This window comes from Bufo bufo, chromosome 8, assembly GCF_905171765.1.
Source record: "Bufo bufo chromosome 8, aBufBuf1.1, whole genome shotgun sequence".
Lineage (NCBI taxonomy): Eukaryota > Metazoa > Chordata > Amphibia > Anura > Bufonidae > Bufo > Bufo bufo.
In genome coordinates, this window is record NC_053396.1 from 22405081 (window position 1) to 22418921 (window position 13841).

Genomic DNA, 13841 nt, shown 5'->3' on the forward strand with positions numbered 1-13841 from the left:
TTCCCTTCTGTGTGTATTCTGGTGTTTACCCTCTCCATTACGTGTGACAATCAGACCAAGAAAGGTCGAACACCAAAATTCTGATATCTAATAATGAGAAGGTTCATCATAAATAGGAGCAGAATAGATTCCATAGTGAACCATTTTTATATTTCCTCTTTATCCCACTCATTACCTTTCCCACATTTATTAAAAAGCCAGTATATAGCGTTTTGTTTCCAAAGTACTACATTAGCGTTTGTCTAGATACATCACTCAAATATTCCTATTTGATTTCTAAGACAACGCACAAGGTTTACATATGCGAGACGCATGCGTGATATCTCTATTAGAACATATTTTAAAACACCGCAAGTGATTAGAAAATCCTGCGCATGTGCGGCACCTAATGTAACGCAAGCGGGATGCGCCAGGGACTCACGTTATCTATTTCACGCATGCGCGATGCCCTGGAGCGCATGTAGGAAAGCGGGTACATACCAGTGACTCGCGTTAGGTATCTCACGCATCCGTAATACTCTGGAACGCACGCAGGGAGGCCTGGGAAATTTAATTCTTAACAGGTAAAAATAGGGCAATATAAAGCAATGCTTTGATTATCCTGTCATTCGCCACATTTTTTCTCCTAACTGGCACATCGCTGGAGCCATTATGCTCCTTACTGACATCATCCCCTCATGAACCTGTCTGTGTGAGACAGGGGAAACGCTTCGCGAAGAAAACAAGAACTGTCTAGGGGGACTATTCAGGGAAGGAAAGTATAATAAGGACAGCCACCGATAAGTGGGGCTGCCCCTTTTGGGGCGATTCCTCCGCTTTCAGGCAGGGAATAATAGTATTAATAGGGTATTAATAGGGAGAGGTCCCCCATACCCTGACCTTGAAGCACTAATATTAATCCTGAAGGATAAACGAAAGGAACATTGATTTAAAGTATCAATATTTATCCTGAAAGATAGATGAAGGTGGCTGCCTAAATACATCTGATAACCCTACAACTACCTGGCATCACATATAGGAAGTACTGGACTCTACATATCAATCAACAAAACATGTGTGGCATGGTGGTAGTTTTATTTGAATAATATTACCTCTCTGATCTCGCAATTGAAAATACCCCTAGAACTATTTATGTTGATATTTTTGATATTTTGTTTTAGTGGGATTTATCTTATATTATTGATAAATAAAAGTTATGTTTTAGGTAGACAATATTTCAGTGATACAGTGATTACTCACCTACTACAAGTACGGTATATTACAATTCTCCAGTGAAAAAGTTCTTTCAAACAACAGGCACATTTTATGCTCTACCATCGACCTGGCCGCTGTGGAGGGATATGGAAGGACAACTGCTCTTATTACACTCGCTTACATTTATATATATTTTTTTCTTATAGGAGAGAAAGGAGAAAGAGGGACGACTGAGCCAGTCTATGGTAAGTTATGTGTCTAGACCCCATTACCTGGGACAATAATCGTCCAAGTGATTGTTCCCAATCATGGCCATGTGCATCAATCATCGATAAACGAGACAATGCTCATTTATTGTTGATCTCATCTTTTATAAGAACATAAAAATTATTGCTAGTCGGCAGCACATTCCCTCGGTTAAGCAGGAGAAGTGCTGCTGACAGTAAAGTAAACCATAGTGGGACAAACCTATGATCATCCTTATATACAAAATATGACTACATTGTGTAAATTGAAGAAAATGCGCAGCTTACTACATAGTCAATCTACGTTTGTTATGGCGGATTATCTGCCCGTGTAAATGAACCCTTAGTGAGAGCTGAACTTCTGCTCCACCAAGGGTCCCCTGACCAATTGGGTCCTGGCAGCAGAAGACCTTGTGATCAATAAGTTGATCACAAGGTCTTCTGCTGCCAGGACCCAATGTGATCAGTTTTAATCCATGAGGGAACCTTGCAGCAAGTGTTCAGTTTTCCTACAGCACCACCACAGGGGAAATTAAGAATTGCACAATTTCCTTTGAACTCAATGGTATGTCTGTGTGCTCAGACATACAGGGTCTTCTGGAGTGAAAGTTGCTCTTTATAGCTGCGTTTACACATCTCCTGTTTGGTGACAATCCTAAATGGAGAACCCCGGTTTTCTAATAACTCAAAGTTTACAAAAATAATTTTTCTATATGTCTCCTAGCTGCCAGGAACTGCAAAGAAATACAATATCAGGGGGCAGTCCTCAGTGACTGGTATACCATATATCCAGATGGCAGCCGGCCCCTGAAGGTCCTGTGTGATATGGACACAGATGATGGAGGATGGATTGTAAGTATATACAATACGTGAACGGGAAGTCACAAGGAGATATTTTATTTGGAAAATGTGGATCCATTGCGACCATATCCTCTACTATTGAATCTGGTCTTCTCTTGCCTTTAGGTAATACAGAGACGTTGGGATGGGTCAGTAGACTTCTTCCGCACTTGGGATGCTTATAAGAAAGGCTTTGGCAGTCGGCTAAGTGAGTTTTGGCTGGGAAATGAAAATATTCATCAAATAACTTTAACAGGTAATGGGGAACCTGTAGATCATCTCTCTATTGATTTTTTTTTTTTCTGCTCGCTGCTGGACCTATTACTGTGTATCCAAGGTTGAAGGGTCTATAAGCAGTTGTCGCTGGCCTGTTATGGACCAGCTGACCTAGAGCTCCATTATTTGAGGGCACTGCTCATTATCTTCTCTGGATTATGAAACTATGGCAACTAGATTAGTATAGAGTTTTGGTTACTGCATTTACCCAAAGTTGGACTTACAGATCCACATCCTTGTCCTGGAGATCCCTACCATCTTTTCTAGACCACACATAATGGCTATGTAGAATTGAAGTGGTCCATACACATAAGATAGCTATTGGCCTAATGCTTGTCAACAGTTATCTCTATCCCCACCTTCTCACCCCCAGGCATGATATGTAGTTCTCAGGTCACTTCTGGTCATAAGACCAGGTATTTAACAAAGGCCCTGGTTTGAACAAAGGGCTCCATCTCTCTGAAGATGTAAGATCTGTGCTGCAGTTAGGTTTGCATAGAATTGTTTACTCTGAGACTAAAGTGTGGTATGGTCTCCTTTATTTTGTTGGAATAAGTTTAGTTTTGGAAAGGCTCTTCAAGCCTTGTTTTTGTAGCTACTGTATTTTAGTTTCCAGCTTCTAAAGCTGCTGCTCTCATCTATCTCCAGGAACATGGGAATTACGTGTTGATCTACAAGATTTTGAAGGCAAAATTGTGTTCGCCAAGTATGCAAGCTTTAAAGTATTGGATGAATCTGAGAAATACAAATTAATAATTGGAGCCTATCAGGAAGGAACTGCAGGTGAGGGGCAATTTGGCCAAAATGTCCTTCATAGAGGTTTGTTTAACTCCATATAAAAATAGCATCTAATACACTGGCTGAATGGGAGCAGTAGCTCTACAGGTGGCCCTAGATGACCCCCCAAAGGTTGTATAGGAATATGAATACACCGAACAGTGTGTATTGATATGTTAGCTATGAATGATATGTCTACTGGGAAACTATAATGCTGTCTGATAATAGAAACATAGAATGTGTCGTCAGATAAGAACCATTTGGCCCATCTAGTCTGCCCAATATACTGAATACTATGGATAGCCCCTGGCCCTATCTTATATGAAGGATGGCTTATGCCTATCCCATGCATGCTTAAACTCATTCACTGTATTTGCAGCTGCCACTTCTGCAGGAAGGCTATTCCATGCATCCACTACTCTCTCAGTAAAGTAATACTTCCTGATATTACTTTTAAACCTTTGCCCCTCTAATTTAAAACGATGTCCTCTTGTAGCAGTTTTTCTTCTTTTAAATATTCTCTCCTCTTTTACCTTGTTGATTCCCTTTATGTATTTAAAAGTTTCTATCATATCCCCTCTGTCTCGTCTTTCTTCCAAGCTATACATGTTAAGGTCCTTTAACCTTTCCTGGTAAGTTTTATCCTGCAATCCATGTACCAGTTTAGTAGCTCTTCTCTGAACTCTCTCCAAAGTATCAATATCCTTCTGGAGATATGGTCTCCAGTACTGCGCACAATACTCAAAATGAGGTCTCACTAGTATTCTGTAGAGCGGCATGAGCACCTCCCTCTTTCTACTGGTAATGCCTCTCCCTATACACCCAAGCATTCTGCTAGCATTTCCTGCTGCTCTATGACATTGTCTGCCTACCTTTAAGTCTTCTGAAATAATGACCCCTAAATCCCTTTCCTCAGATACTGGGGTTAGGACTGTATCACTGATTTTATATTCTGCTCTTGGGTTTTTATCTTGCACTTATCAACATTAAATTTTAGTTGCCAGATTTTTGACCATTCCTCTAGTTTTCCTAAATCCTTTTCCATTTGGTGTATCCCTCCAGGAACATCAGCCCTGCTACAAATCTTTGTGTCATCAGCAAAAAGACACACCTTACCATCGAGGCCTTCTGCAATTTTGCTGATAAAGATATTAAACAATATGGGTCCCAGAACAGATCCCTGATGTACGCCACTGGTAACAAGACCATGTTCTGAATATACTCCATTGACTACAACCCTCTGTTGCCTGTCCCTCAGCCACTGCCTTATCCATTCAACAATATGGGAGTCCAAGCACAAAGACTGCAATTTATTGATAAGCCTTCTATGTGGGACAGTATCAAAAGCCTTACTAAAGTCTAGATAAGCGATGTCTACTGCACCTCCGCCATCTATTATTTTAGTCACCCAATCAAAAAAATCAATAAGATTAGTTTGACGTGATCTCCCTGAAGTAAACCCATGCTGTTTTTCATCTTTCAATCCATGGGATTTTAGATGTTCCACAATCCTCTCCTTAAGTATGGTTTCCATTATTTTCCCCACTATTGATGTCAGGCTTACTGACCTATAGTTGCCCGATTCCTCCCTACTACCTTTCTTGTGAATGGGCACAACATTTGCTAATTTCGAATCTTCTGGGACGACTCCTGTTACCAGTGATTGGTTAAATAAATCTGTTAATGGTTTTGCTAGTTCACCGCTGAGCTCTTTTAATTGCTTTGGGTGTATCCCATCAGGCCCCTGTGACTTATTTGTATTCATTTTAGACAGCTGACTTAGAACATCTTCCTCTGTAAAGATACATGCATCAAAAGATTCATTAGTCTTCCTTCCTAACTGAGATCCTTTTTCTTCATTTTCCTTTGTAAAAACTGAACAGAAGTATTAATTGAGGCAGTCAGCTAGTTCTTTATCTTCTTCCATATACCTTCCTTCTTTTGTTTTTAATTTGGTAATTCCTTGTTTTAGTTTCCTTTTTTCATTTACGTATGTATCTAAAGAATGTCTTATCGCCTTTTTTTACTGACTGAGCTAATTTCTCTTCTGCCTGTGTTTTAGAAGCTCTTATAACTTGTTTGGCCTCTCTCTGCCTAATCTTAGACATTTTTTATTTTTTTAATAATTACTAAATGCTATCTTTTTTGTTTTTAATGATTTTGGCCACTTCTGCTGAGTACCACAGTGGTCTCTTCCTTTTTTTGCTTTTACTGACAAGCCTAATGCAATTATCTGTTACCTTCAATAGTGCCACTTTTAAGTAGTCCCATTTCTCCTGAACTCCATTGAAACTGTTCCAATCTGATAGGGACTCATATACCACTAATCTAATTTTAGAAAAGTCAGTTTTTCTAAAATCTAAAACTTTTGTTTTTGTGTGGTGTGACTCAGTCACTGTACTTATAGTAAACTACACTGACTGGTGATCACTAGATCCCAGGCTTTCCCCTACAGTAATATCAGATACCAAATTCCCATTTGTGAATACTAAATCTAAAATGGCCTCCTTCCGGGTTGGCTCAACTACTTGCTGTAGTACTGTCCCTTGGATTAAGGAATTTTTAATTAGCAATATTGGCATCCTACGCTTCCAGAGTGATGGCCATCTTGCAAAAGGGTCTGCTGCCAGTACCTGCTCGTCAACAAGGTACTCATTTGTACTCATTCAAAAAAGAAAGTAGGAATTTTGAACATCTGCTGTTCAGGATCTTCATCTCCAGAGGTAGCGATCACAAAGAGTGTCTCTCACTCTGGAGGACCTGTCCTGTCCTGCAAGACACAGACAGCCGTTGATTTGGATGGGCACTGTGCAATAGTTTACTTTGTGGTGATGCAGAAGGTAAATTGAGCAATTGCAGGTTACACCACTGATTGGTTAGGAGTGGGTTGGTTAGCAGGGGGACACTATGGGGGTCATTTACTAACTGATATACTGTATGCCAGTTTTATGGCATATGCAGAGGATATAAAAAGTCTACACACCCCTGTTAAAATGTCAGGTATCTGCGATGTAAAAAAATGAGACAAAGATAAATAATTTCAGAACTTTTTCCACCTTTATTGTGACCTATAAACTGTACAACTCAATTGAAAAACAAACTGAAATCTTTTAGGTAGATGGAAGAAAAAATATAAAAATAAAATAATATGGTTGCATACGTGTGCACACCCTTAAACTAATACTTTGTTGAAGCATCTTTTCATTTTATTACAGCACTCAGTCGTTTTGGGTATGAGTCTATCAGCATGGCACATTTTGACTTGGCAAGATTTGCCCACTCTTCTTTGCAAAAACACTCCAAATCTGTCAGATTACGAGGGCATCTCCTGTGCACAGCCCTCTTCAGATCACCCCACAGATTTTCAATCGGATTCAAGTCTGGGCTCTGGCTGGGCCATTCCAAAACTTTAATCTTCTTCTGGTGAAGCCATTCCTTTGTTGATTTGGATGTATGCTTTGGGTCGTTGTCATGCTGAAAGATGAAGTTCCTCTTCATGTTCAGCTTTCTAGCAGAATCCTGAAGGTTTTGTGCCAATATTGACTGGTATTTGGAACTGTTCATAATTTCCTTTAGCTTAACTAAGGCCCCAGTTCTAGCTGAAGAAAAACAGCCCCTTGGCATGATGCTGCCACCACCATGCTTCACTGTTGGGATGGTGTTCTTTTGGTGATGTGCAGTGTTGTTTTTGCACCAAACATATCTTTTGGAATTATGGCCAAAAAGTTTAACCTTGGTTTCATCAGACCATAACACCTTTTCCCACATGCTTTTGGGAGACTTCAGATGGGGTTTTGCAAAATGTAGCCTGGCTTGGATATTTTTCTTCGTAAGAAAAGGCTTTCGTCTTGCCACTCTACCCCATAGCCCAGACATATGAAGAATACGGGAGATTGTTGTCACATGTAACACACAGCCAGTACTTGCCAGATATTCCTGCAGCTCCTTTAATGTTGCTGTAGGCCTCTTGGTCGCCTCCCAGACCAGTTTTCTTCTCGTCTTTTCATCAATGTTGGAGGGACATCCAGTTCTTGGTAATGTTACTGTTGTGCCATATTTTCTCCACTTGAAGATGACTGTCTTCACTGTGTTCCATGGTATATCTAATGCCTTGGAGATTCTTTTGTATCCTTCTCCTAACTGATACTTTTTAACAATGAGATCCCTCTGATGCTTTGGAAGCTCTCTGTGGACCGTGGCTTTTGCTGTGGGATGCGACTAAGAAAATTTCAGGAAAGACCAACTAGAGCAGCTGAGCTTTATTTGGGGTTAATCAGAGGCACTTTAAATGATAGCAGGTGTATGCTGACTCCTATTTAACATGATTTTGAATGTGATTGCTTAATTCTGAACACAGCTACATCCCCAGTTATAGGAGGGTGTGCACACTTATGCAACCACTTTATTTTAGTTTTTTTTGTCACATTAAAGGTGGAAAAAGTTCTGAAATGATTTATCTTTGTCTAATTTTTTTTACAGAACAGAAACCTGACATTTTAACAGGGGTGTGTAGACTTTTTATATCCACTGTATCTGTTGCATATTTGCAGCCGAATCTGTGACATCTGAAAAAGGTGCGTGGTGTGGATGGGGAAGAGGGTGTCATCAGTTTGTACACCTGTTTTAGACATAGAAAATGTATTAAATCTACACCAGCAAGGAAGCTGTTTGAGGAGAAGGCAGCACTCGTATGACCGGCTCTGCTTACCTGCTCAACAAGTGGAATTACAACTTTGGCGTCTCCGTTCACTTCAATGGGATGGTTCCGTCTGTTCAAGTGGATAGGAGGGAGCCATCCCATAGAAGTGAATGGGGACACCATAGTTGCAATTGCTGCGGCGAGCAAGAAAACAGAGAAGAGAAGGCAGCGCTCTGATATTGATGACATATCCTGAGGATCGGTCATCTATAGTAAAAAGTCCAGACAACTCCTTTAAACCGTTCTGATATTTGATATGTCTCTGTCATTTTGCAGGAGATTCTATGGGAGGTCTAAACCACATGAAGTTTAGCACTAAAGATGAAGACAACGACATTTCTAAGAGCAGTTGTTCCTCACTGTATAAAGGCGGCTGGTGGTATAGCGATTGTCACAGGGCAAACCTTAATGGACTCTACCACCTAGGAGTGCACACATCTAATGCAGATGGCATCAACTGGTATACTGCCAGAGGGCATAAATACTCGTACAAGCATGCAGAAATGAAGATTAGGCCTGTTTAGATGGAGGAACAGTCCCAGCAATTTGTGGATTTTCAAATATTTGTTCAAAGATTCTTGTATTTTCTAACTGCATTGATGGATGCCAAAGCTCAGTGTGGGCGACCCTGACTGCACGGGCCTGGTGGGTGAAGGGTTCAGTTTGGCTGGAGAAGGCAGAGTGTATTGGCTGCCTGGTCAAAGTTGTAGCTAGATTTTCCTTCACCTGGGAAGACTAAGTTCTCTGCTCTAGGCCTTCATTTAAATACCCTGACCAATGTGCGGTGGCCCAGCACCCAGTGCAAATGTCTCACCGGCTTCCCCTTCCTATAGATAGTCCTTGTAAATAGCTCCCTATAGGTTTGGTTCTAGGTAGGACTGGGAAAGTTTAGGCTTCCTGGGCCCAAGTGCAAAAGCAATGCTGGGCCTCCAATTAACCACCGATGACTCCACATGCCATCATTACTAATGCTGATATCCTATATATAAAATGTATATAAATCAATAAATCTATTATACTCCTACATTTTCATTGACTGCTTTACTGATATGAGTTTCAAGAACTTAAATTGATTAAAATGGGATCATGGACCTCATAAATCGCAACTGTCTACAGAGAAACTTCCCTCACCTACCATGTGCCATTTATAATTCAATTTATAATAATAGTCATTTTTTATGTCAGTGCTTCCCATAAGGAGAGCGCCATGTCCCCAAACTCCGACTGTCACATATTATTAGGCCGGCACTACACGTCAGCAGATTTGATGAGGATTTACACTGGATCTGCACCTAAAAACCAGAACATGTACTCATAGCTTCTCAGCAACACCCCAGGCAAAATTGATAAATTATGCCTGGTTCAGTATCTGAGAGGGTGGAGCACGACCCACCAAAGGGAGCATCTCAAGACACTAGATGTGGCATTGAAGCCCGAGCAGGAGGGCAGGTCCACCACAGCAATAATGGCATGTAGTCTCTCGCCGGAATGAAGTCCCTTGGGCCCATCAGAGGAAATAATTGTGAAGACTCACCTTCGGAGTTTACAGGCACTGTTTTATTAGGGGTCCATTATAGTAAGAGAATGGGCCCACCGAAGGATTTTCTGGTACTCTAGTGGGCCAGTCCAACCCTGTAGTCACTGAAGAAGACATGCTAAAAGGGCTATCTCATGATTAATGTTAAAAAAAAAAAAAATCAGACATCATGAGAATCTCTTTCTAACAAAGCTAGAACCAGTCCTGTACCTGACATAGATCCAGTGATCTCTCCATTCATTGCTCTGCTAGAGTTATTTGGAGTATCTTTTCAGCTGCAGCTCTCTCCCTATAACGGTGGCAGCAGGGGTGCACAAAAACTAAAACAGCGCCCCCTCCAATCCCAATTTCTTAACTTAACCCCTTTGTCACAATGAATGTGCTCATTGCCCATGGCCCTTCCGCTGCCCCCCCCCCTTGCCCCTACCTGGTGCTGCCTGAGGCGATCACCTCACCTGGCCTCATTGGTGGTGCACCCCTGACGGAGGCATGTCCTTTGTGCAATAGCACTCAACCTATCACAGCTCAGAAGGCAGGTCCAATGTAACTGTCACAGCTTCTAACAGTAGATACAGCTGATGGCAGCTGAAGGATGGAACTGAGCATGTGTGACCACCTCAGAGATGTTAGTGAGGTGGACGGAGAAAAAAGGAAAATAACAAACAGCAGCTATACTAAATTTCTAATTAGATGTCATTATAAAAATTTTAAGATCCAGGTTCTGGTTTGAGAAATGTATCATTTTAACTGGACAACTAGTTTAAAGGGACAGTCTACTCGAAATGCATCTTCTGCAACGTTGTGGAAACATGTCATAAGAAGGCTTTGGCTGGACGTACCCTGTATATGATCAGGAAATTCTACTTAACTTTCCATCATTGGAGGGAATGAGTTAAGTTTGTAAAGTAGTTGAGGCCAACGTATCATTAAGTTATTAGAGTTTAGAGTTGGGAAAGTACAGCTCCCTTGGGACAAGCAGGGGGGCTCGGCAGATTACATATATAAAAGGGAGGGGAATTGGCTATAACTTTATTTTGAAAGTACTTGTTGATTCTGGAAGACCGGTGTAAACTTCTCGAGGCCGCCATGCATGTGGCAGTACTACTAATGCTGGGAATGGTGTCTGGGCTCTGTAGCAGTGATCAGTCATGTCCGGGTGAGTACTTCATGAGCAACTGATCATTACTCTTTAGGCTGTGTTCACAGGTTATAATATGATTCTGTAAAAAATTAAGACAACAGTTGCACAGATTTATGATACCACAGCAATTTTACGACAATATTTAAAAAATAATGTGAACAAAAGATAAAAGCAATGCATTCACATTGTGTGAACACAGCCTTAACCACACGTCATATATTAATAGAGTCAGAAACCAGCACAATATCAGGAAATGAACTTATACTGTGAATGAATGTATCTTGCATTTGTTCCTTTGGTCTTTATTTAATTTCCATTTGTGTGTCTATTACATGCTTGTAATATTTTAGTTGTCCGTTATATGTGTGTATTTATTTTTATTGACAGAAGTGAAAGTTTTAGGGATTGGGGGCACTGACAAATTGTCGATTCTTCGAGGCTGCCCTGGTCATCCTGGCCTTCCAGGGCAAAAAGGAGATGTTGGGGCACTGGGAGAAAAAGGTTGGTACAAAGATAATAACTAATGATGTTTATGGAACTATAGTATATCGCCATATGTTTCATTTTATAAAGTGTCCCTCTACTCTCATAAATATATGAATTTACAATAGGTGGGCACACATACCAAAGAGGTAGTCCATGCGGCTGCTATGGGGCTCCAGTTTGGTTTTGACCCCATTGTGATGGATAGTGAGATCTGGCACAGGGATGTGGTGGTGTCAAGCAGCCTAATTTTTACCTTTGCTGTGGGGTTCCCATTGTCTATGTACCACGCTGCATGTAAGTCTATTGTATTGCTATTTTTTTCCAGGACAAACAGGATCTGTGGGGGGACAAGGAAAAGTTGGACCTCCAGGAGAAAAAGGTTAGTAAAAAACTTTTACATATAATAATAAATTACAATGTGAAATTCAGATAAATCTGTATCCCTTCGTTAGCTGGAAGCATGGCAAGGATGCCATCTTCTTGGTGCCTTCCACTTTTAAGGACTTACTTAGCCATGGCTCCTGAGACTTTGCCTAAGGCTGGCCATAACTATGAGATAGCTGTCAGAAAACATCTCTCCATGTTCCCCTCATAAACATTCCTGCTCAGCTTGGCCAGTTCTGCATGTGTAGTGAATGGGGAGAGGGGGTAAGTTGCTGCCAGACAGATCTGGTGATGGCTTATCTCCTTGAGAACAAATGACTGATTTCATCTGCTTGATCCTCATCTCCCCTATCATCTTCTGGCGTGGGAGAATTGAGAACCATACATGTTACATGGTTGATTAAATCAGCAAGTATTGGCTGACATTTATCTAATGTCTATGGCCATTGCATTCCAAGACACATGTCACCTTTCTAGGAAGGTTCCAGGAAGCTGAGATACTGCTAGCTGTTTGGTGCTGTGACCATTTTTGTGCCCTCATAGAAGATGTAAGATGCTCATTTCTCAGCTGATAGCAGAGGGATGTTCACATGATAGCCAACGATCGGGAATGAAGGTTCGGGTTCGTTCACATGATTATTGTCCTGTGTAGAAAGGCCTTTATGCAGCTCTGCACTATAAGAACTCCACCAAACAGCTCCACATATCTCAGCTTCCTGGTGCCCTACAGTGTGGAGTATTGGAGTCTGAACTCCAGTCAGTCAGAACTGATCATGTTTTATGGATTCTAAATATGTTGTTCACTTTGACATGGTTGGCCTGGCCCCACAACCAGAGGGTCAGAAGATCCCTTGCTGAACCCAGGCTCTGATACAATAATGAGCTCAAGTTCTCATATAGTTGGTGGAGATTAGTGTTGAGCGCGAATATTTTAATCGTGAATTTTTATTGCGAATATCAGCACTTCAAGAATTCGCAAAAGTCTAGAATATAGTGCTATATATTCATAATCACAAATATTCTAGATTTTGTTTATCACTAGATTTATTGTATATAGCTTCTCTTTATCCTTATTATGCTATTTATCATCCATACCTTTTTATTTTATAGTTATTTTACCTATCTAGATGCTATATTTTATTTTTTAAATAAATCATTCCCTATGACACACAAATGTAAAATTTTTGTCACCCTAATGATAATGATCTAGGTCCGCAGGTCCCCCAAGCTATCCAACTCAAATCAAGCGACTTTGAGGCTTACTGGCTCTCAGTCAGACGAGAGCTGGTCTGGAATGTCTCATTGTACACAAGGCTGCCATTGTAAGGTATGCTGACAGTATCTGTCTCATGGATAGATTGTACATAGGCTTGCACATACCCAGCTTTTGGCATACAGCTTTTGTGTGATTGGTTTTTCTAAGTAATGAAATTGTGAGTGCAAAATACATGCATATTACATTGCTGATTTTTACAATTGTGAATTTCTGGTGAATATTCAGCTAAAAAATCACAAAATATCATGAATTTGAATATTGCCTATGCCGCTCATCACTAGTAGAGATTCCATGGGCACTGTCATAGCAGACCAAAAAATATCAGGATGTTAATATCTTTCTTTCCAGCCTGCATTTTCAGATCTTTCAAACCATGGGCATTTTTGGTGAAGTCGGATTGTACGTTCTATCATCTACGGTACCTGAGCGCTGAGAGGGGATATGGAAGGACAACTGCTCTAATAATACTCCTTTACATTTATATATATATCTTTTCCTTATAGGAGAGAAAGGAGAAAGAGGGGCGACTGAGCCAGTCTATGGTAAGTTAGGTGTCTAAAGACCCCATTACACGGGGCAATGATCGTCCAAGTGATCGTTCCCTTCCATGACCCTGTGTAAGCACGTCCATCAATCATCAACAAACAAGACAACGCTCATTTATTGTTGATCACATCTTTTATGTGAACATAGAAATTATGGCTAGTCGGCAGCATATCCCCTCAGTTAAAGCAGGAAAAGTGCTGCTGACAGATATGCAAACCATATGAGGACCTACGACCATCCTCATATACAAATTGAAAAATATGAGCGACTTATGGTCCCATTAGACGGGGCAATTCAGTAGGCAATTGTCAGGAAGAAAACCTTCCTTTCCGGCAATCGCCTGCTCATCAGTGGAGGAGATTGCTGCATTTACATGCAGCGATCTCCTCCACAGTATTTAGACAACAGAATTTACTGCCGGCAAACGACGATTTAGATGC

At 40.8% G+C, this 13841-nt stretch overlaps 2 protein-coding genes across 5 annotated transcripts in view; both read left to right on the plus strand.

Annotated features, from left to right (window-relative positions):
- LOC121009278 (ficolin-1-like) overlaps positions 1 to 13841 on the plus strand; it is a 255418-nt gene that overhangs the window by 70435 nt on the left and 171142 nt on the right. The gene's annotated exons all lie outside the window — the stretch shown is intronic.
- The window catches only part of LOC121009270 (ficolin-1-like), a 33162-nt gene that overhangs the window by 7019 nt on the left and 12302 nt on the right, over positions 1 to 13841 (plus strand). Inside the window, exons 4-8 of one of the 4 annotated variants that reach the window (XM_040442272.1) lie at positions 1401 to 1439; positions 2164 to 2291; positions 2406 to 2535; positions 3204 to 3338; positions 8308 to 9055. In XM_040442272.1, coding sequence (XP_040298206.1) covers positions 1401 to 1439; positions 2164 to 2291; positions 2406 to 2535; positions 3204 to 3338; positions 8308 to 8555 — 680 coding nt within the window. In that variant the 3' untranslated portion in view covers positions 8556 to 9055. Of the gene's footprint in view, positions 1 to 1400; positions 1440 to 2163; positions 2292 to 2405; positions 2536 to 3203; positions 3339 to 8307; positions 9056 to 11096; positions 11211 to 11520; positions 11575 to 13358; positions 13398 to 13841 lie in introns of those variants that run through there. The other 3 variants (XM_040442273.1, XM_040442274.1, XM_040442271.1) reach the window with 3 other exon arrangements.